This window comes from Octopus sinensis, linkage group LG28, assembly GCF_006345805.1.
Source record: "Octopus sinensis linkage group LG28, ASM634580v1, whole genome shotgun sequence".
Taxonomy (NCBI): Eukaryota; Metazoa; Mollusca; class Cephalopoda; order Octopoda; family Octopodidae; genus Octopus; species Octopus sinensis.
In genome coordinates, this window is record NC_043024.1 from 10,349,003 (window position 1) to 10,373,952 (window position 24,950).

General features: G+C 42.0%; 1 protein-coding gene across 4 annotated transcripts; it reads right to left on the reverse strand.

Moving 5' to 3' along the window:
* Positions 1–857: 857 nt before the first annotated feature.
* Positions 858–21,582, reverse strand: LOC115225804 (nucleoporin Nup43-like). 4 transcript variants are annotated; one of them, XR_005004123.1, is made up of 9 exons: positions 21,431–21,582; positions 19,105–19,248; positions 18,040–18,117; positions 14,320–14,482; positions 11,118–11,253; positions 8,040–8,191; positions 6,404–6,544; positions 2,853–3,393; positions 858–2,808 (listed from the first exon to the last, which is right to left on the reverse strand). XR_005004123.1 is itself a non-coding variant. In XM_029796772.2 (8 exons), exons 1-8 carry the CDS (start codon positions 21,548–21,550, stop codon positions 3,161–3,163), a joined length of 1,167 nt encoding a protein of 388 aa, XP_029652632.1. In that variant the 5' UTR covers positions 21,551–21,582; the 3' UTR covers positions 858–3,160. The 4 variants fall into 4 exon arrangements, 1 of the variants encoding a protein (XP_029652632.1); XR_005004122.1 differs by having other exon boundaries at positions 858–2,608; positions 2,692–3,393; XR_005004121.1 differs by having other exon boundaries at positions 858–2,651; positions 2,692–3,393.
* Positions 21,583–24,950: the final 3,368 nt, after the last annotated feature.

The window sequence follows — 24,950 nt, forward strand, 5'->3', positions numbered from 1 at the left end:
AAGGGTTAAAATATATAATAGAGAAACAATTCTTAACCCTTTTGATACCAACCTGGCTGAAACCACCTCTGGCTCTGTAGTACAAATGTCTTGTTTTCATAAGTTTTAAATTAAAATCTTCCATCAAACCTTAGTCACAGTTTATGTTCCTAACACTAGCTTAATGATAACGAAGTTATTTTACTAAATTCTTTGTTATATTTAAAATTAATTGGGAGAAACACTCAACATGTCAAAATAAATACAGTAATGAAAGGGTTAAGGCCATTGAGGTTAGTGGGTTGCAGTGGAACATAAAAGCAATCTTTTACCTGAACCCGGAACAATGTGGTTGGTAAATAAGTAGCTTGTTTACCAACCACATGGTTCCGGGTTCTGTCTCACTGCGTGGCACCTTGGGCAAGTATCTTCTACTATAGCCTCGGGCCGACCAAAGTGGATTTGGTAGACGGAAACTGAATGAAGCCCGTACATAGTCCAACCCATGCTAGCATGGAAAGCAGACGCTAAATGATGATGATGATGATGATCCCTACAAGAAAACATCACACAACAGCCATCAACTCAATGGGTCGTGATATGCTGGTACATATCTGGGTGGAATTCTCTTATCACATTGATGTTGCCCATGTTGCAGGTGGTGGCCACATCGAACACTTGTTGCAAGACAAGAAATAAAAGTTGATTGTCAGTAAATACTTGTGAGTTGACTGGATTTTTCTGTTGCTTTTCTTTATTGAAAATCAGTTCATTCTTCTTGAACAACCCTGTGTCTATAATATCCATGTCTGTGTATAAACAATTAGTCGATGGTTAAGAGAAAAATTTTTGAAAAAGTAAACAAATTCAATGGTATCTTTTTTTTTTTTTTTTCAATTCTTCAATGAAATAAAATTAATATTTTACAAAAAAAAAAAAATTCTTGTTCAGTCCTTTTTCTCTTCCAGAGGAAGGGGTTTATGCTTTTATCCTTTGCAGACCTCCTCCAAGACTTCCAGTGTGTCCGATGCAGTAGAAGTTCTTGAACAATAACAGTGGGAGAGGGACATAGGCAGTGAAGTGAAATGCCAGGAAGGTGGAAGGATTGAGAAAAAGGGTTCTAGGGAGGAAGATCAGTGCATGTTCAAGTGGAAGGGTTTCCACACTGTGCCCATCGATCCAATTTCAGTTACAAGGTTTGGAGCAAGACCCATGGGTTATTTAATGGTCAGTACAAGACATTTGTCAAACGTGCTGCGTACAGTGGAACATAACCAGAGATTTGCTTGCAATGCAGACTTCGTAACCGTTCAGCTACACACGTCCATCATTAATTGTTCAGTCCTCAGTCAGTGGCAGTGTTGTGTCTGTAGCCAAGGCACTAAACTATTGGTGGAAACCACAGTGATAAGTATTTCCTTGAGTTGCGGAGCTACATAGCTGTTACTTAGCCCTGAGTTAGCCATGATCAAGCAAATCAATATTCTCAGTCAGGATTCATCATCATTTAATGTCCTCTTTCCATGCTGGCATGGGTTGGAGGGCTTAATAGGAGCTGACCAGGAAGAAGCTTGCACCATACTTCAGTGGGATTGAACCCGGAACCATGTGGTTCGTAAGCAAGCTACTTACCACCCAGCCACTCCTGCGCCTATATATATATATATATATATATATATAATGGAAGAGGTTTTTTTTTATGGCTGGATGCCCCTCCTAACACCAACTACCCTGTAGAATGGGCTGAGTGGTTTTTACATGGCACCCACATAGGCAAGGGTCAGTTTTGGCAAGGTTCTTACAGCTGGATGCCAACCCCGTAACAGAGTTCACTGGATGCTTTTGAAGTGGCACCTGCATTGGCAGGGTCACCTGGTAACTTTGTAAGATAAAGTTACTCGGTCACCCTCCTAACCTCAAATACTTGCAACAGGGTTATATTCAGCTAAAAAGCCCCCTGCCCAGGGGGTGGGGGTGCTAAACTAACCAAAAGATGAAATCAACCTCCTCCCATTACGTATCATTGGCCTCAATACCCCATCACTGTATGTATCAGGTTTTGAACTTGGGGACTAGATTTTGAAAGGTTTTCATTTTTAAACCATAATTCAAATGTATCTTGTATCTTTTCTGTTACTTGTTTCAGTTACTTGTGGCCATGCTGGGGCACTGCTTTGAAGAGTTTAATCAAACAAGTCGACCCCAGTACATATTTTTGTTTTTAGTTTCAATTTACCAAGTCACTGAGTTATATGGATGTAAATAAACCAACACCAGCTGTCACGCAATAAGGTATTGGACAGACACACACATATATACACACTGAGCAGGTATCCACAGACTTTCTGTCTACCAAATTCACTCACAAGGCATTGGTCAGCTTGGGGCTATAGCAAGGAAAGAGAAAAACACTTGCCCAAGGTGCTGTGCAATAGAACTGAACCTGCAACTACTTGGTTGCAAAGCAAGCTGCTTAACCACACAGCCAGACCTGCATCTATAATAAGAATGCAAGACATTCTCCTCACCCATTGCTAGGTCAGGGAGCAAGGGGACAAATCCCATCACACACCCCACTCATCCACCCTCAACAAAACCCTATAACATGTGCACACCCCATTCATCCACCCTCAACAAAACCCTATAACATGCACACACCCCATTCATCCACCCTCAACAAAACCCTATAACATGCACACCCCATTCGTCCACCTCAACAAAACCCTATAACATGCACACACCCCATTCGTCCACCCTCAACAAAACCCTATAACATGCACACACCCCATTCGTCCACCCTCAACAAAACCCTATAACAGGCACACCCCACTCGTCCACCCTATCAATAGACAAACCTTATAATATGCACACACCCCATTCGTCCACCCTCAACAAAACCCTATAACAGGCACACCCCACTCGTCCACCCTATCAATAGACAAACCTTATAATATGCACACACCCCATTTGTCCACCCTCAACAAAACCCTATAACACGTCCACACCCCACTCGTCCACCCTATCAATAGACAAACCTTATAATATGCACACACCCCATTTGTCCACCCTCAACAAAACCCTATAACACGTCCACACCCCACTCGTCCACCCTATCAATACAGTGACTTCCCCCCCTTCCCATCCTGATACAAGTTCCTTCCTCTGGCCCCGACACCAACCCTTATCTAAGATTCGGCAAAGGAATCGTGTAGATGGATTCATTGTCGCCGCCACACAGTATGGTTTCCTCCTCGACGTCCAGCGAGTTTATGGAGAGGCAGTGGCTGCCCCCTTCCAGCAGGGATGTGATCTCGATCTTGTGTCGGTCAGATGCATTGAGGCTCCAAGGGTTGTTGGTTACTGACCCCAACAAACCAGAGTTACCGATGTCCATTGTCTTACGACTTGTTCCACCTAAAGATTACCAAATATAAAAAAAAAAAAAAAAAATAGAAAGACAAATATTAAAATTTACAAAAAATATGGACAGAGACAAGTTTTAATCATCATCATCATCATCACATAACTTCCATTTTCCATGCTGGCATGGGTTGGATGGTTTGAGAGATGCCGACAAGTCAGAAAACCGTACCAGGCCCTATTGTCTAATTCACTGGTTCCCAACCAATTTTCGCCTAAGGACCCCTTCTGGTTCCTAGTTTACTCAGTTGGACCTTCATAGCCATGTGATGTTTAAAAAGCCCTACCTATGTTTTGTAGCTCGCTGATCCTCTGATGTAAGGGTCACTCAATGAGGAGTGCTCAATTTAACTAATCTATTTCTTTACTACCCACAAGGGGCTAAACACAGAGGGGACAAACAAGGACAGACAAACAGATTAAGTCAATTACATCGACCCCCAGTGCGTAACTGGTACTTAATTTATCGACCCCGAAAGGATGAAAGGCAAAGTCGACCTCGGCGGAATTTGAACTCAGAACATAGAGGCAGATAAAAAACCTATTTCTTTACTACCCACGAGGGGCTAAACATAGAGGGGACAAACAGATTAAGTCAATTACATCGACCCCAGTGCGTAACTGGTACTTATTTAATCGACCCCGAAAGGATGAAAGGCGAAGTCAACCTCGGTGGAATTTGAACTCAGAACGTTGCAGTGGATGAAATACCGCAAAGCATTTCGCCCGGCGTGCTAACGTTTCTGCCAGCTCAATTTAACTGATCGTTAAGCCAAGATCACTTGAATTAAACGACGGTTAAATTGTCGTTTGGAAATACTTTGCATTTAGCTAATTTTGGATTGCCTTCAAAATGTGTTGACATGTATTTTTGGAAATCATCATCATCATCGTTTAACGTCCATTTTCCGTGCAAGCATGGGTTGGACAGTTCGACCGGGGATCTGGGAAGCCAGGGGCTGCACCAGGCTCCAGTCTGATCTGGCAGAGTTTCCACAGCTGGATGCCCTTCCTAACGCCAACCACTCTGTGAGTGTAGTGTGTGCTTTTTGCATACCACCTGCACAGGTGCCAGGGGGGTCCGGCATCTACCACGATTGGTTGGAGCTTTTAACGTGCCACTGGCACGGAAGCCAGCCAAGGCGGCGCTGGCAACGGCCACGTTCAGATGGTGCTTTTTTATGTGCCACCGGCACTGGAGCCAGTCGAGGCAGCGCTGGCATCGGCCGCATTCGGACGGTGCTTTTTTATGTGCCACCGGCACTGGAGCCAATCGAGGCAGCGCTGGCATCGGCCACGTTCGGACGGTGCTTTTTATGTGCCACCGGCACAGAAGCCAGTCAAGGCGGCGCTGGCATCGGCCACGTTCGGATGGTGCTTTTTATGTGCTTTTCAATATTTTCTCTAGCTAAATGTGTTGACACAAGAGAAACAATTGTCAGCTTTGTAAGGGGAATTCTACAATTAAAAGAAGTTGTTTCCTCTCACCAAAACCTTTGGCAATATGCTGCGCTTCAGAAGACTCACCAAGCCAAATGAAATCATTGTTGAGGGCAATGCCAGTGTCACGTAACTGACACATAAAAGCACCCGAGCTGGTGGCACATAAAAAGCACCCCATCTTATATATATATGGTGGCACGTAAAAAGCACCAACTGATCGTGGCCGTTTGCCAGCCTCCTCTGGCCCCTGTGCCACTGGCACGTAAAAAGCACCCACTACACTCTCGGGTGTGGTTGGCATTAGGAAGGGCATCCAGCTGTAGAAACACTGCCAGATCAGACTGGAGCCTGGCACAGCCTCCTGGCTTTCCAGACCCCGGTTGGACGATTTGACTGAGGACTGGCAAACCAGATGGCTGCACCAGGCTCCAGTCTGATCTGGCAGTGTTTCTACAGCTGGATGCCCTTCCTAATGCCAACCACTCAGAGTGTAGTGGGTGCTTTTACATGCCACCGGCACAGGGGCCAGTCAGGCGGTACTGGCAACGACCTAACTTGAATATATTTTTCACGTGCCACCAGCACAAGTGCCAGTGAGGCGACGCTGGTAACGATATATATATTATACATATTTCTTTACTGCCCACAAGGGGCTAAACACAGAGAGGACAAAGAAGGAGAGACAAACGGATTAAGTCAATTATATCAACCCCAGTGCATAACTGGTACTTAATTTATCAACCCGGAAAGGATGAAAAGCAAAGCCGACCTCGGCGGAATTTGAACTTAGAACGTAACGGCAGAGGAAATACGGCTACGCATTTAGCCCGGCATGCTAACGATTCTGCCAGCTAGCCACCCTAATATATATATTATACAGAGAGAGAGAGGGGTTTCTTCCCATTTCTGTCTATCAAATCCACTCACAAGGCTTTGGTCAACCCAAGGATTTAGTAGAAGAAACTTGCTCAAGGTACCACACAGTGGGACTGAGCCCAAAATTATTTGGCAGCAAAGCTAACTTCTTAACCACACAGCCATGCTTGTACCCATACATTACACACACGATCTGTGGAAAGCTGTCCAATCCATGCCGGCATAGGAAAACAAACACAAAACGAAGATAATTGACACAGGCGCAGGAGTGTCTGTGTGGTAAGTAGCTTGTTTACCAACCACATGGTTTCGGGTTCAGTCCCACTGCGTGGCACTTTGGTCAAGTGTCTTCTGCTATAGCCTCGGGCCAACCAAAGCCTTGTGAGTGGATTTGGTAGACGGAAACTGAAAGAAGCCCGTCGTATATATGCGTGTGTGTGTCTGTGTTTGTCCCTCTAGCATTGCTTGACAACCAATGTTGGTGTGTTTATGTCCCCGTTACTTAGCGGTTCGGTTAAAAAGAGACCGATAGAATAAGTACTGGGCTTACAAAAAAAGAATAAGTTCCGGGGTCGAGTTGCTCGATTAAAGGCAGTGCTCCAGCATGGCCGCAGTCAAATGACTGAAACAAGTAAAAGAGTAAAGAGAGAGTACAAAAAACTGAGGTAAAACAAAAGCTTGTTACCAAGAGAGGGCTTCACTGAAGGAGACGACAAGTATGGGAAAGACGAAGCAGCAGTAGAATTATCCCAATGCCACAGGGAACCATCTTCGGAGCAAGTGAATAAATGGTTGGGATAGGCTGAGTGGAATTTCACTTCCCACACTGAAACAGAAAACAAAACATCGGAGATGAGTTACAGTTAAAGGGATTAAAACAAATTAAAATGATCGTTTTTGGAACGGTGAATCTCGTAGCAGATAAAGCTATACAATGATAGCATGTAAATACTGTTTAAAATAAAATTTTAAAAAAAATCTTGGAGAGAAAAAGTCAGTGTTGAGCAGCCTTTAACTTTTTCTATCTAATGATTTTATTTCTTTATTGCCCACAAAGGGCTAAGCAGAGGGGACAAACAAGGACAGATAAATGGATTAAGTCGATTATATCGATCTCAGTGCGTAACTGGTACTTAATTTATCGACCCTGAAAGGATGAAAGGCAAAGTCAACCTCGGCGGAATTTGAACTCAGAACGTAATAGCAGACGATATACCGCTAAGCATTTCGACCAGCATGCTAACGTTTCTGCCAGCTCACCGTGTTTCTATCTTATTTCTTTATTACCCACAAGGGGCTAAACATAGAGGGGACAAACAGATTAAGTCAATTACATGAACCCCAGTGCATAACTAGTACTTAATCTATCGACCCCGAAAGGATGAAAGGCAAAGTTAACCTCGGCAGAATTTGAACTCAGAACGTACGGCAGACGAAATACCGCTAAGCATTTCGCCCAGCATGCTAACGATTCTGCCAGCTCGCTGCATTTTTATCTAACTCAATATTCATACACTATAGGGCACTGTGGTGTTGTGTCTGTCACTTGTAGTGTCCCCCTCAGTGTTAGTGGCCGTGGTACCAAATACAGAAATACAGTAGTAGTAGAGTTGTTGTATGAGTTCTTAGTTGGAGTCAGTGCCAGTTACGTGATGTATACGAGTTCAAGTTACCGTCAAGGCAGACATTACAAAGTCGTCGTCTTGCGTAGCTATTAGCGACAGCACAAGAGACGAGTCAAAGATACCACCACAACATAGTAATGGTAACAAGAACATTACAGTGCTGACAGCAACATACAAGCGAACAAGGATCCACGTTATAACAATATGGGACAAGGGGTAACAAACATGGGCGTTTAGGGCAAACTTTTGAAAATGCTTTGGACAGGCAAAGGGTTAACCAGTTCATCTCTGGTTCTAGTCTGGTGGTTTTCTTTAAATTCCACCTGAAAAGACAAATAGAACTAGAGAAGAGGGGCCTGAGTAAGAAAGTGTTCAATGAAAGATGGAAGAATGTTGTGAGTAAAAGGTCCCTCATAAATACGAGATAGGCCGAAAAGGAAAAAAGAGAAAAAAAAACATAAGGTCAAGTGTCGTGGTGGGGTCCGTAGACCCGCCCCACTCCATTTGTGAAATTGTCTAGTTGAATGTCTTGTCGTCCGAAAATGTATAATCATCATTAAATTTTTAATTGACCCCAAATGCTTAATTATGTAAAAAACATTCGTGATTGTTTTGTCTGTATTTGTTGAACCGAAATGGTGAATAAAGAAAAACAGTTCTCGTAAAAGATAGCAGCAAGTGGCAAACATAACTTACGTGGTCCTGTGTGACCTCCAAGCAATGTGACTGGGTTTGTTTTCTGCCGGAGATCCCAGAGACAAAGACTGCCATCAACTGTCCCCGTGGCAACGAGATGCTGTTGGCTCGGATGCTTCGCTGCACACATCAAAGACACTTGTTCTCCAGACCTGCCGAAATATAGGGGGAAAAAAAAAGGACACGTTAGATAAGGAGATTCTACATAATCTTTACAGAGGAGATGGTCATGGCAGGAAAGCCACTGACCATACAAGAGTTCAATCTCAGCTGAACAGCAATTTCATTGGGCAATCAGTCACGGCATCATTTCACCATTCAATTTGTCAAAGAAGATTTTTCTGTTGCTGGATGCTTTTCCTGTCACCCACCTTTACCCGATTTCCAGGCAAGGTAATATTCTTTTAGTCTTTCCAACACAGCCAGACACGTTTTCACAAAAGACTACAAACAACTGACACCAATTTTTCATGAACAATGACTGTTTACAATACTGTAAATCCTCGAGTATGGTCCGCCCTTGATTTTTAGAGAGCTGTACCTCTGGAAAACCTAAACCTTGTGTATAATACGCACCCCTTCTCTAACTTGAGTCAAGGAGGTCTATATAATGTCCTTGGTTTGTAAAAATGTATACGGTAACGTCCTTTATTATTATTTATAGTCCGCCCTTGAGTATAATACGCAGGGGATTTTTAGGGAGCTGTACCTCTGAAAAACCTAAACCTTGTGTATAATTCTCTCACTTGAGTGAAGGAGGTCTATATAACGTCCTTGGTTTGTAAAATTGTATACAGTAACGTCCTTTATTATTATTGTATATATAACATAATGCAAACGTGTAGCTTTTTTGTGCATTTTGTTTGCAGAAAATAAAGAAATAACAGTAATAACGTTTAATAAATGTTGCTTACTGCAAGTTATGGATGATTCTTTTACGACTTCATTGCTTTCAGGCTTAGCTTAAGGTATTTTCGTGCCCGACATCACAAAATGCGTCTGAATAAACATTGCCGGACAGCAAATAGAGACTCGGACATTGCTTAGAAAATACTTTTCATTTTTAACCTCGTATATAGTGCGTGTGTGTGGAGGTGCAATGGCCCAGTGGTTAGGGCAGCGGACTTGCGGTTGTGATTCCCAAACCGGACGTTGTGAGTGTTTATAGAGCGAAAACACCCAAAGCTCCACAAGGCTCCGGCAGGGGGTGGTGGCTATCCCTGCTGTACTCTTTCGCCACAACTTTCTCTCACTCTTTCTTCTGTTGGCCTGCTCGCTTAGCCAGCGGGGTGGCATCATTTGAAGGCCAAAACAATGCAAAGCGCATTGTGACCAGCGATGTGTAGCAACATCTGACAGCCTGGTCGGTCACAGTGATCAGTGATATAGTACACACTAGGGATTTTGACCTTTAAATTTTGGGGAAAAAATGCGGATTATACTCAAAGATTTACGGTAAGCATACAATGTCAAGGAGGAACACACACACACAACCACATACCCACATGTAATAAGAAGTGTGCTTCCCAGTTATATGGTTGGGTTCAGTCCCCTTATATGGCACATTGGGCAAGGGTCCTCTACTATAACCCCAAGCCAACCAAAGCCTTATTAACGAAAAAAAATAAGTACCAGTCCAGTCAGTCCTGGGGACAATGTAATTGATTTACCCCTCCCCTCAAAAACTGCTGACTCTGAGCAAAAATTTGAAATCATTATTAATGTAGGTACCCAATACACTTCAGCCAACCATGTAGCAAGGGGCATGCTTCTTTCTATAGATAGTTTAACCAATAAAGGGTTTTTTTCAGTCAATAAACTATATTTTAATTCCCCTTCATTAAACACTAATAATTACAAATATATACCTATAAAGTGCTAAATGTCTTGTTCTGTATCATGCACTCACATATATATACAAAATTAAATAAATATTGTGAGGTATACTTGCCATCTCAATATGGCTAACCACTAAGGGTGGGTGTTACTGTAGCTTGTAGCCCCAGGAGAACACCTCCTCCAGCTGGCTTTAGGTACACTTTCTGTGCCCTATCGGTATTTGCAAAGGGAGGTCATCCCTTCCTCGTCAACTTAAGTGATACGCACTGACTGCAGTTTCTAGGTTTTGACCTGTCGTCAGTGTATGACAATCACCGGTTTTCGATGAAAGGGGTCCCAATGCAAATCCTTATATCGTTTTTCCAGTAACTTTTCGTCACTGATCTCGAAAAACTGTGTGCAAGCAATAATAAATCTCTCATACCTCTAGCACAAAAAAAAAGGGGACTGAATGTCCAATCAGCAAGGTCAAATGTTTAATTCTATGGCCCAGTGGTTAGGGCAGCGGACTCGCGGTCGTAGGATCGCAGTTTCGATTCCCAGACCGGGCATTGTGAGTGTTTATTGAGCGAAAACACCTAAAAGCTCCACGAGGCTCCGGCAGGGGATGGTAGTGATCCCTGCTGTACTCTTTCACCACAACTTTCTCTCACACTTACTTCCTGTTTCTGTTGTACCTGTATTTCAAAGGGCCGGCCTTGTCACTCTCTGTGTCACGCTGAATCTCCTCGAGAACTACGTTAAGGGTACACGTGTCTGTGGAGTGCTCAGCCACTTGTACGTTAATAAATGAGCCGCAACGTCAATGGTGCCAAGCTGTATCGGATAACATCTAGCAAAGTGAAACGTAAAAAGCACCCACTACACTCACGGAGTGGTTGGCGTTAGGAAGGGCATCCAGTTGTAGAAACACTGCCAGAACAGACTTGAGCCTGGCGCAGCCATCTGGCTTCCCAGACCCCGGTCGAACCATCCAACCTTTGCTAGCATGGATAACATTGGTGGTGTGGAGAGGAGAGGCCGGTATGCATGGGCAACTGCTAGTCTTCCATAAAACAACCTTGCCCAGACTTGTGTCTGGGAGGGTAACTTTCTAGGTGCAATCCCATGGTCATTCATGACCGAAAGGGGGTCACAATCACATGTCTTGGATCAAAGACAACGGGGGCTCCAAATAGCAACAAAAATACACTAACAAAATTCAATAAAAATTAAACTTTTAAAAAAATGAAAATTTACAGGAACAACGTCTGTGGCGTTTCCGAGGGGTTGGCTCGCAAGTCGAAAATCTTCAGCTGTCCTGTGGAATTTGTGATGAGGATCTCGTTCTGTCGCAGGAATGTGATACTATTAATGGTGCAGCTATCTGCTTTGTCTGAAACAAAAGAGGAATCAATGGAAAAACATATATCCTCAGTCGCATGACATTTATCCAAGAATCTTAACATTTTGCAACAACCCATTTGACATAGCCCTTGGTTCTATTATAGTGGTTTGCTTATGCTACCTTAAGCTTTCTCTTAGGTTATACTAGCATTAAAGACCCATCGTTGCCGGGTCATAGTGCTAGTGCATGTATATATGTATCTATATGTGTGTACATATTACATGTACATCTATATATATACATCTACACATAAAATGCAAAATACAAAGTTATATCTTGATATCGCTAGTGATAATAATATACTCAAAATATATAACAGACTGGAATTGTTAGCCCGTCTCTTGTAATTTCGATCAATTGGAATCTTGTCCTCCCTCTTGTATAGAAGTGTGGCTACAATCCAGCCTACCTCTACTGCTGGGGTGGGGGGGACATTTTAAATTTTTATCCAGGACGTCCTACGTCCCAGATATAAAGGTAATAATAAAATATTTCCACTTTGCAAGTTCGAGTCAAATACTCCCTTGCACGCTCCATTGACTCGAACCTTGCTTCTATTGTGGCGAATTTACCGCCTCTGGTTAGATATCTTTCAGAGTCGCACCAAGACACTTTTCAATGGTGCTTTCCTCCAGGTGTTCAAATCCTTTTTCTCTACATTGTATACTTTATAGACAATAGTCTTTTATTTAATTTAATTTTTTATTATCCATCTGGACTATTCCATTTCTGCACGCTAATTATATTTTTAATTTATTCCCATTCATGTGAAACCACTTATTCAAGTTCAAATCATTGATGCAATTTTATACCAATTGCTATTTTTACTTTTGTATGTTACGATTATATTATACTTTAGTTTGATTTTAATTATTACTTACTACATATAATTCAATTGTTATTATTATATCTAATTTTTATTGTTAAAGTGAAAGCATCTGACATAAAATAGAGAAATGTTTTTGTTTCACTTTTAACATGTAATACTGAAATAGTGGAGAAGATATGATATTGCTATGGGCTCACTCTAGGCAAGAAGTTAAACATTTTTTTTTGCCGATGACACTCCCTGGACCCTAAGTAAGGCATGTGTAAAATTTGAATGAAATTGGTTGTGTAGTTCTCAAGTTTTAGGGAAACACACAGACAGACAGACACACATTCTCAGTTTTATATATATTTAGATTATTTTATTTGGCTTTTTTTCTGAGTAAGAGAGAATATAATGATTCAACGTCACTTATACTTAAGTGTTATCATTATACCTAAAACCCTAACTACAGTATATAACGTCATAGAGACATATACGCATGAAACGCTATGAATATTAACGACATGTATGTTGAATATTTTCTTTTCTTCGTTCTTCCTTTAAACCGCTATAGAAATATAAATTAAGGATTACAGAAATGTATACTTATTTATGCTCAGTTGAAAAACAAACGTGAAGAAGAAAACATTTTCTTAATTAGCCTTCTCTTATTTTTTTTTTCTCTTTTACTTGTTTCAGTCATTTGACTGCGGCCATGCTGGAGCACCGCCTTTAGTCAAGCAAATCAACCCCGGGACTTATTCTTTGTAAGCCCAGTACTTATTCTATCGGTCTCTTTTGCCGAACCGCTAAGTGACGGGGACGTAAACACACCAGCATCGGTTGTCAAGCAATGCTAGGGGGACAAACGCAGACACACAAACACATACATATATATGACAGGCTTCTTTCAGTTTCCGTCTACCAAATCCACTCACAAGGCATTGGTCGGCCCGGGGCTATAGCAGAAGACACTTGCCCAAGATGCCACGCAATGGGATTGAACCCGGAACCATGTGGTTGGTAAGCAAGCTACTTACCACACAGCCACTCTAGCTTTATTATATAAATATAACATTTTATATTATTTACAGTAGGAAAGAAAGATAATGTTGTCGTGTAGAAGAACGACTATAAATTCATTAACTAATTCGTAATTCTAACTAATACATTAATCAACAAATCAAAATAGACTTGTGATTAACTTTAGACATGGCATGAAAATTACCGATGTCTCAAAAGAGTGAGTGTTGTGGAGTTTAGTGACATCCAACAAACACTGAAATTTTTCCCAAAATCCAGGGTTTTTATAACTGTTAAACTTGACTTAAAAGAATCGAAATCCATTACAATTATTCTTTACGAAACTTTTAGAATCTTTATATGAGCAGTTATATTAACCAATGGAAAAAAACGAAAATGATAATTCTTCGGCTAAAATGGTTATTGCTAAACTATGATAAAAAATTCTTGTTTAAAGTGATCCGAATTTAAACCTTCCACGTTCCAAAACTCTGCGAAATAAAGACAAAATTAGTTTACTAAATTTGTCATTTCTTTCAAAATTAATGGAAACTGCAGTGTAGGAGGTGGTATCAAAACCTTCTCAGACTAGTTCTATAGCACCCCAACAGATGGCAGCATAGAGTTACACATGCAAGGAGAGCTAGCAGTGGCCTTCATGGGGCAGTGTGCCAAGTGACATCACTGACTTCACAAGTTGGGAAATTTGTGGTTTTTTGTGATCTTGTGTATGCTATAGTCTGCAGTTTTGTCATGGACAGGAAATTATGCATTAAACTTGGGAAGGTGCAGGAGTGGCTGTGTGGTAAGTAGCTTGCTTACCAACCACATGGTTCCGGGTTCAGTCCTACTGCGTGGCACCTTGGGCAAGTGTCTTCTACTATAGCTTCGGGCCGAACAAAGCCCTGTGAATGGATTTAGTAGACGGAAACTGAAAGAAGCCCATCGTATATATATATATATGTGTATATGTGTGTATATTTGTGTGTGTGTATGTTTGTGTGTCTGTGTTTGTCCCCGCAACATTGCTTGACAACCAATGCTGGTGTGTTTACATCCTCGTAACTTAGCGGTTCGGCAAAAGACACCAATAGAATAAGTACTACTCGTAGGCTTACAAAGAATAAGTCCCGGGGTCGATTTGCTCGACTAAAGGCGGTGCTCCAGCATGGCCACAGTGAAATGACTGAAACAAGTAAAACACACGGAATTAGACTTACCAATGCATTTGGTGATGTTTTTCTTCTCTAAGTTTAAAACACAAATTTTGCCATCTTCGCCGCCGGTCACTAAGACATCTTCTCTATGTCCAACGCACGTACAGGGACAGGATATCAAATTATAGCCATGAAGGTTCTTCCATGTCTGTACACATTCCACAGCCTGGAGAAAGACAGAGAGGAAAAACAAAAATAAAATAGATGGAAATTGTAGTGGCACATAAAAAGCACCATCTGAACGTGGCTGATGCCAGCACTGCCTTGACTGGCTTCTGTGTTGGTGGCACGTAAAAAGCATCATCCGAATGTGGCCGATGCCAGCACTGCCTTGACTGGCTTGTGTTGGTGGCACGTAAAAAGCATCATCCGAATGTGGCCGATGCCAGCACTGCCTTGACTGGCTTGTGTTGGTGGCACGTAAAAAGCATCATCCGAATGTGGCCGATGCCAGCGCTGCCTTGAGTGACTTCTGTGCCGGTGGCACGTAAAAAGCACCATCCGAATGTGGCCGATGCCAGCACCGCCTTGACTGGCTTCTGTGTCGGTGGCACGTAAAAAGCACCAACCGATCATGGCCGTTGCCAGCCTCGCCTGGCACCTGTGCCGGTGGAACGTAAAAAGCACCTACTACACTCACAGAGTGGTTGGCATTAGGAAGGGCATCCAGCTGTAGAAACATTGCCAGATCAGACTGGAGCCTGGTGCAGCCTCCTGGCTTCCCAGACCCCAGTTGAACCATCCAACCCATGCTAGCATGGAAAGTGGACGTTAAGCGATGGTGATGATGATGTTTAATGATCCAGAGATAATGTCTACATAAAAAAACCATTTGCCAAAACTAAATGGCTTTTTATCAGTTTCAATATTAAGTGTGGCCATGTGGTAAGAAGCTTGCTTCCCAACCACATGGTTCTGGGTTCAGTCCCACTGCGAGACACTTTGGGGAAGAATCTTCTATTATAGCCTTGGCCAACCGAACCTCTGTGAGTGGATTTGGTAGATGGAAACTGAAAGAAGCCCATCATATGCATATATGTGTGTCTGAGTGTTTATTTATTATTTTGTATGTTCCTTCTCGAGCCATGCCTGGCTCATAAGGGCCGGTTTCCCGGTTTCCTTGGCGTATAGGTTCCCCACCTGGACAGAACACCGGTCCATCGCAGGTGAGCTGCAAGATGCAGGAGGAAAGAGTGTGAGAAAGTTGTGTCAAAAGAGTCAGCAGAAATTTGCCATTATCTTCTGCCAGAGTCGCGTGGAGCTTACTTGTTTCTCTCATAAACACGCACATCGCCCAGTTTGAGATTCAAACCCACGATCCCTCGACCGCGAGTCCGCTGCTCTAACCACTAGGCCATGTGCCTCCACTGAGTGTTTGGCCCCCGCCCACTGCTTGACAATTAGTGTTGGTGTGTTTACGTCCCTGTAACTTAGCAGTTCAGCAAAAGAAACTGATAGAATAAATACCAGGCTTTAAAAAAAAATAAATACTGGAGTCGATACATTTGATTATAAATTCTTGAAGGCGGTGCCCCAGCATGGCCTCAGTCTAATAACTGAAACAAGTAAAAGCTTAAAAGCGCATCATCATCATCATCATCATCATCATCCTTAACGTCTGTTTTCAATGCTGGCAAGGATTGGATGGTTTTGACAAGGGGTGGGCACCTGAAGAGCTGCCTGGGCCCCAAGTCAGTTTGGACATGGTCCCTACGGCTGTGTACTGGGTGCTTTTCACATGGCACCGGCAATGCCTACTCTGGCATGGTTTTTATGGTTGGATTCCCTTCCTAATGGCCACCACTTTACAGTCAGGTGCAGGCATGGCTGTGAGCTAAGAAGTTTGCTTCTAGACCTCATGGTTCTGAGTTCAGTCCCACTGTGTTGCAGCTTGGGCAACTGTCTTCTCCTATTAGGAGGCACACAGCCTAGTGGTTAGAGCAGTGGACTCGCGGTCGAGGGATCGCGTGTTTCAAATCTCAGACCGGGCGATGTGTGTGTTTATGAGGGAAACACCTAAGCTCCACACAGGTCCGGCAGAAGGTAATGGCGAACTTCTGCTGACTCTTTCGCCACAACTTTCTCTCACTATTTCCTCCTGCATCTTGCAGCTCACTTGCAAAGGACCAGCGTCCCGTCCAGGTGGGGAACCTATATGCCAAGGAAACCAAGAAACTGGCCCTTATGAGCCAACGATGGCTTGAGAAGGAACAAACATTATTATTATTATTGTGGTGGCACATGGCCTGGTGGTTAGAGCAGCGGACTCGTGGTCAAGCGATCGCAGGTTTGAATCTCAGACCGGGCGATGTGTGTGTTTATGTGTGAAACACCTAAGCTCCACATGGCTCTGGCAGTTCACCTGCGACGGACCGACGCCCTGTCCAATACTCCAAGGAAACCGGCCCTTATGAGTCAAGCATGGCTCGAGAAGTAACAAACAAATAAAACCAAACCACTTTACAGAGTGGACTGGATGCTTTTATGTATAACCAGTACAAGTATAATGTATGTTCTATCCATCTCAGGAAGAAAAAATAAAACACACACACCAGAACTCTGGCCTGTCAAATTCACTCACAAGGCTTTGGTCAGAAAGTTCCCAGATTAGTTCTATAGCACGCCAACAGATGGCAGCACACGGTTGCATGTGCAGTAAGAGCTAGTAGTGACCTTCATCAGGTAGTCATCATCGTTTAGCATCCGCTTTCCATGCTAGCATGGGTTGGACGATTTTGACTGAGGACTGACAAACCAGATGGCTGCACCAGGCTCCAATCTTGATTTGGCAGTGTTTCTACAGCTGGATGCCCTTCCTAACGCCAACCACTCCGAGAGTGTACTGGGTGCTTCTATATGCCACCAGCACGAGGGCCAGCCTGGCGGTACTAGCAATGGCCACAAAAATTTATTTTTTTTATAAAATTTTACGTGTCACCTTTACGGCGGCACTGGTAATGATCACGCTCGAATGGTGCTTTTTATGTGCCACCGGCATGAACACCAGTTAGCCACTCTAGCAACAATCACGCTCGGATGGTGCTCTTAGTGCTCCACTAGCACGGATGCCAGTCATCAAATTTGATTTCGAGTGTTGAGTAATGTTGCTGGGTTTATTTTGCAAGTTGGGGAATTTGGGGTTTTGTCACAGAGAGGAACAAAGAGCCAACGTGAAATTTTGCGTTAACCCTTTAGTGTTCACATTATTCTGCCATAATTAAAGCTTTTTTGTCCTCATTGCTTTGAACTAATCATGCATTATCTTGTAGCTATGAGATTTTGATGAGGTAACTGTTCATTTTTAAAACGACATTGTAGGGTTGGTGTGAGAGACCAGATCTGGCCAGATATGGTGCAAAAATCGATAATGTGTTTGTTTAGGCCTTATCCATGCATTGAATAGTGAACTTTACTCAGTCAGCTGTTTGACGTGAACTGTGTTCACCACGCGTGCAAGCATGCGTAAATTGCATAAAAAATATTAAAAAATCAAGATATAAAAACGAATCGCCGTAAACATTGTAGAAATTCGGCAAAGAAATGAATTTTCGGGATGTAGCCTGGAGGGTTTTTTCGTATTAATCGTTTGGACTTTGTGAACACATACCAATTGTTTTCATAACATTTTTAACGCTTTGGATTAAATGTGACCATTTTGCAAAGCCGGGCAATACTGGTAGTAAATGATAAAGTAAGGAATACGTGAAAACAGAAATGCCATACCTGTGTGTTTTGGTTATGTTTAAAAATTCCAACGGAACCCTTTGAGGAGGAAGCCACAACTTGCTGCTGGTCAAGATACTGAAATATAATTAAAAAACAAAGATTTATAATGGAATTTGTCTGCGACTAGAAGAAACTTAGCTATTGCGATATGAAGGCACATGGCTAGGGGTTCCCAATCATTTTTTATCAATGGGCCCCTTTGATTACTATTTAATTGTGGTGGACACTCATAGCTATTCACTGTTTAAAAACTAGTTTTAGAGAAACTCCTTTCAGAATTCCCTAACTTTTGTAGGTTGGACTCTGTAAAATGTTAGAGAAAGAAACCTGTTTCTTGCAATACATACGTCTAAAGTGAAATTTTTTCAAGGACCCTTAAAATACAGTACTTGAACACGGAACGTAAGGATGGAAGAAATACCTATTTCTTTACTACCCACAAGGGGCTAAACACAGAGGGGACAAACAAGGACAGACAAACGGGTTAAGTAGATTACATCGACCCCAGTGCGTAACTGGTACTTAACTTATCGACCCCGAAAGGATGAAAGGCAAAGTCGACCTCGGAATTTGAACTCAGAACGTAGCGGCAGACGAAATACCTATTTCTTTATTACCCATAAGGGGCTAAACACAGAGAGGACAAACAAGGACAGACAAACGGGTTAAGTAGATTACATCGACCCCAGTGCATAACTGACACTTAATTTATCGACCCCCGAAAGGATGAAAGGCAAAGTCGACCTCGGCGGAATTTGAACTCAGAACGTAACGGCAGACGAAATACCTATTTCTTTACTACCCACAAGGGGCTAAACACAGAGAGGACAAACAAATGGATTAAGTCGATTATATCAACCCCAGTACGTAACTGGTACTTATTTAATCGACCCCGAAAGGATGAAAGGCAAAGTCAACCTCGGCGGAATTTGAACTCAGAACGTAACGGCAGATGAAATACTGCAAAGCATTTCGCCCGGCGTGCTAACGTTTCTGCCAGCTTGCCGCCTTCCCTTTGTAAATATCCAACATGTGGAAAGACCTTGTTGTTCTGCTACTTACCTTTAAATCTGTCACATCACCAACATGTGTGATGTCTGCGAGGAGTTGCGGTTCCATGTCCACTGCAGCGGTCTCAGTGTCCATCGTGTAGAGATCGTAGTCGATGTCATGTTGACCAAATGTCCAAAACGACAACTTACTTTGCTGCAATGATACAAAAATCAATAACAGAATCTTAATAAGAGGATTTTTCGAATTTCTGCACAAAGCCAGCAATTTTGAAGGGAGGGGGGGAAAGCCAATTACATCAACCACAATGCTCAACTGGCATTTATTTTATCACCCTCCCTGACCCTTTAGCATTTAACCCTTTCGTTACCAACCAGGCTGAAACCAGCTCTGGCTCTGTAGTTTTGAATTAAAATCTTCCACCAAACCTTGGTCACAATTTATGTTCCTAACACTAGCTGAATGATAACTAAGTTATTTTACTAAATTCTTTGTTATATTTAAAATTAATTGAAAGAAACACAGAGCATCTCAACAGAAATATGGTAACAAAAGGGTTACAACCCCGGTACTGATCCTTCTTAAAAAGCCTGGAATTTATTCTGGCAGTCTCTTTTGCTGAACTGGTAAATTACAGGGACGTAAACATATCAACCCTGGTTATGATGCAATAATGGGACACATACACAACGGGTTTCTTCCAGTTTCTGTCTAGCAAGGTCACTCACAAGGTTTTGGTCGGTCCATGGCTATAGAAGACACTTGCCCATGCAGAGGAACTGAACCCGGTACCATGCAGTTGGGAAGCAAACTTCTTACCACACAGCCACACCTGCGCCTATTTTATTTATTTTGGCAAAATTGCAATCTCTGTTGCTGAAAATAAAGAAATCTGGAGGAATTTTTAAGTAGTTTTCCTTCCCAACTATATGATTCCGGGTTCAGTCCCACTGCGTGGTACGTTGGGCAAGTGTCTTCTACTATAGCCTCGGGGTAACCAAAGCCTTGTGGGTGGATTTGGTAGACGGAAACTGAAAAGAAGCCCGTCGTATATAATATACATGTGTATATGTTTATGTCTGTGTTTGTCCCCCACCATCGCCTGACAACCGATGTTGGTGTGTTTACGTCCCCGTAACTTAGCGGTTCAGCAAAAGTGACCGATAGGATAAGTACTAAGGCTTACAAAGAATAAGTCGGCACTATTTAAGAAGAGTGGTCCCAGTGCACACACTCGCGCAACCGCGCTAGCTAGTCGTGACTAGTCGATCCTACAACGACAGGTAAATAAAACAAAAACACAAAGTAAATAATTTTTTTTTCAACAAAGTAAGGATCGACTAGTCATGACTAGTCTTCTTAAATAGTACCGAATGTTCGATTAGTTCGACTAAAGGCGATGCTCCTGCATGGCCGCAGTCAAATGACTAAAACAAGTAAAAAAAAAAAGAAAGAAGAAATAAATAAAAAAAAAAGGGGGCGGGTGCGTTTTACATTATGCTTATATCGGAATTTGTGAAAAATTGTTTCAGTCAGAATGCGGCCACGCTGGGGCACCGCCTTGAAGAATTTCTAGTGGAAATTTAACCGGTGAGTGTGTTACATTATAAGGCACAAAAAGAAAATGACTTTCCCCAGGCACAACAGAATAATAATAATAATCCTTTCTACTAAAGGCACAAGGCCTGAAATTTGCGGGGGGGGGCAGGAGACTAGGTCCTCGGCGGAATTTGAACTCAGAACGTGTTGAATAATGATTTCGACTTTAACGTAGATTTGGCGTAGTTTCGTAGATTCGAAACCGGCATCGCAAAGCAGACTTTGATGTCTAGGGGTGCTCCAGAATATTCTGGACGGGCACTTATTTGTATTGAGGGATGATTTTTTTTGTAAACTGTATTGGTACTACTTAAGAACAGTGGTCCCGGTGCGCGCACTCGCGTTAGCTAGTCATGACTAATCGATCCTTACTTTGTATTTTTGTATTTTATTTACTTTGTTTAACAAAAATTATTTATTTTATGTAAAAAAAAAATATCTATTTTGTGTTTTATTTACTTTGTTAGGTAGTCGTAGGATCGACTAGTCACGACTAGCTAGTGCGGGTGCGCGCACCGGGACCACCCTTCTTAGGTACTACGAGTCCCCTAATTTGTATCGAGGGGTGATTTTTTTTTTTCGTAAACTGCATTTCCTAAATCCGAGGGACCAGCACTGAACAGCGAGAGGGGGGGTGGGTCAGTTGCCGTCAAGGCTAGGACACAGCAGAAGAGGTGGGCATGGTCGGAAGACGAAGAGACCGGCGACTTGGAAAAAAAGCACATGACTAATATATATATAAATAAGAATAAATGGAGGAACAAGGTGCGGTTCTTACCTCGTCGTCCCAGCTGCCCGTGACGAACAGATTCGGCTTCTGGAGCGACGAAGCCCCGACGGGTTTCCATCGGATTTTGCTGATTTTCTGAGAAATGAATTTCACGTTCATGTCAGCCATGATGCGAATGTTTACAAATGGCGGGAACCCGCTTGGATTCTATTGGCTGTTGAGGAAGTGGGCGAGGGAGGCAGATCTTAACGTTTATAACGAGGAGGGGGGCAAGCATATATTAACGTTTTTAACGAGGGGAAAAAATTAGCATTTTTTTTTTTTAACGAGGGGAAAGAACTCTTTGGAATTAGCGATAAAAGGGGAGAGAATGAATGATCCCCTTTATGTCAGAGTTTCTCCAAAAGGTACTTTTGTGGTACATAATAATAGTAATAATAATAATTGTGTACAGTGCTCAGGTGCACTACAACTCATCTAAAGTGTATATATAATCAGGTGTCCCAGGCATCGGTGAAGAATTTTAAATTTCTGGAGCGCCCCGGAATAAAGTGTCTTCTAATAAAATTTAATAAAAAGACGATTTTCTGAAGCAAATGTTATTCAAAACGCGCAAGAGTGGCTGTGTGGTAAGTAACTTGCTTACCAACCACATGGTTCCGGGTTCATTCCCACTGCATGGCATCTTGATCAAGTGTCTTCTACTATAGCCTCGGGCCGACCAAAGCCTTGCAAGTGGATTTGGTAGACGGAAACTGAAAGAAGCCTGTCGTATATATGTATATACATATCTCTTTTACTCTTTTACTTGTTTCAGTCATTTGACTGCGGCAATGCTGGAGCACCGCCTTTTTAGTCGAGCATATCGACCCCGGGACTTATTCTTTTTTGTAAGCCCAGTACTTATTCTATCGGAATCTTTTTGCCGAACCGCTAAGTGACGGGGACGTAAACACACCAGCATCGGTTGTCAAGCAATGCTAGGGGTACAAACACAGACACACAAACACATACACATACATATATATACATATATACGACAGGCTTCTTTCAGTTTCCGTCTACCAAATCCACTCACAAGGCATTGGTCGGCCCGGGGCTATAGCAGAAGACACTTGCCCAAGATGCCACGCAGTGGGACTGAACCCGGAACCATGTGGTTGGTTAGCAAGCTACTTACCACACAGCCACTCCTGCGCCTATATTCAAGATCTTGATGGTGTAATTACTTAATGTAAAATAACATTGTGGGGTAGGTGTGAGGGCCTGGATCTGGTCAGTTTGAACATAAAACAGACTAGCTATTTTGGCCGCATATGGCCAGTTTAAATACTAAAGAGTTAAAGGATATTTGTCCTCATCATGCCATGATTCAAACTTCAAAACTTCCATGCTTCCTGAGATTCGCCAACACTACACCTGATTTTCTCCCCTCCATACACACACAAGCATGTATCTGACTCATACACTGTTCACTTCCCAGACATTTGTACATTACTGCATATGCTTTATATGCACTTTTGACAAGTTGTGGGGCACCTGAGCACTGTATACAATAATTTCATTATTGTTATTATTATTATCATCTTGTTTGTTGTTAACGCAACGTTTCGGCTGATATACCCTCCAGCCTTCATTAGGTGTCTTGGGGAAATTTGGGTTCTCATTCCTAAGGTATTTTTTTGATGTTGTTGTTGTTATTATTATTATTATTATTATTATTGTTCAGGTCGCTACTTGGAATTGAACTCAGAATCTTGGGGTCAGTAGCCCGCTCTCTTCACCACTATGCCATATACCCGGGTTACTAACCCCAAGATTCCAAGTTCGATTCCAAGCAGTGACCTGAACAATAACAACAACAACAACAACAATAATAATAATAATAACAACAACATCGAAAAATACCTTAGGAATGAGAATCCAGGTTCGAAATTTCCCCAAGACACCTGATGAAGACAGCCGAAACATTGTGTTAGCAACAAACAAGATGAGGACAAATATCCATCAAATGTAAATAATGTACATAATTCCTCATCTCTTAAATATAGACCGGAACTAGTTTTATGTTTAAACTGGCCAGATCCAGCCTCTCACACTTACCCTGCGATGCCATTCTAAAAATAAACAACCACATCATCAAAATCGCAAAACTACAAGATAATGCATGATTGATTAAAAAATGATGTGAATAAATAATCATTACATTTGAAAGAAAAATTTGACTGTAAAAAGTCTAAATCTACCTAATGTGGTTCGATAAATAGGTACCTTTATCAGGTTCAGTGATAACTCTTTATTCTTTTACCCGTTTACATGTTTCAGTCATTTGACTGCGGCCATGCTGGAGCACCACCTTTAGTCGAGCAAATCAACCCCGGGACTTATTCTTTGTAAGCCCAGTACTTATTCTATCAGTCTCTTTTTGCCGAACCGCTAAGTAACGGGGACATAAACACACCAGCATCGGTTGTCAAGCAATGCTAGGGGAACAAAGACAGACACACAAAACACATATATATATATACATATATACGACGGGCTTCTTTCAGTTTCCGTCTACCAAATCCACTCACAAGGCATTGGTCGGCCCGGGGCTATAGCAGAAGACACTTGCCCAAGATGCCACGCAGTGGGACTGAACCCGGAACCATGTGGTTGGTTAGCAAGCTACTTACCACACAGCCACTCCTGCAGTTATATTTTTAATAAGCAAAATGCCTCCTATCCAATGGACAGTGCTGAGTTGTCACAAACATTTAAGCCAAATTTTCTCAAAATTACTTGACCGCCAGTATATATTAAATATATACCAGATAATAAAATTGATATTCTCGGCACATCACGATGCCTCACTAAATTTGAGATGGCTGAACAGAGAATAAGTTCAAACATGGCTTTCCTCAACAAAAAATTGGGATATAAAATTGCTTTCCGCAGTTAAGGGTAGGTGGGAGTAGAGACATAGATTTGATGGGTAGAGGTGGGAGTAGTGCTGTCTTGTTAAATTTCTTCCAACCACAAGAAATATATGAAATTTTCCCAAAATTATTTTCATGAAAGTTTTGATGTAGTTTTCCAAACTTCTAATGTTAATTTACTCTTTTACTTGTTTCAGTCATTTGACTGTGGCCATGCTGGAGCACCGCCTTTAGTTGAGCTAATTGACCCCAGGACTTATTCTTTGTAAGCCTTATTTTATACTTATTCTATCTGTCTCTTTTGCTGAACTGCTAAGTTACAGGGACGTAAACACACCAGCATCGGTTGTCAAGCGATGTTGGGGGGGGGGGGGCGGACAAACACAGACACACAAACATATACACACACATGCATATATAATATATATATATATATATATATATATATACATATTTATATATATATATATATATATATATATATATATATATACATATTTATATATATATATATATATATATATATATAATATATATATATATACATTAGAAGGTTTGGAGATGATGTACAGGTATTTTATATTAGAAGAAATGAGGTACTCAGAAATTCGGATGGTTTTATATTTACAGATATTTATTTGTATATT

Coding starts and splice junctions, on each gene's coding strand:
- LOC115225804 (XM_029796772.2), bottom strand. CDS start 21,550: ATGGCTGACATGAACGTGAAATTCATTTCTCAGAAAATCAGCAAAATC. Junction 18,118..19,104: donor GTGATGTGACAGATTTAAAG/GTAAGTAGCAGA, acceptor ATTATATTTCAG/TATCTTGACCAGCAGCAAGT. Junction 11,254..14,319: donor AAACATCACCAAATGCATTG/GTAAGTCTAATT, acceptor CTTTTGTTTCAG/ACAAAGCAGATAGCTGCACC.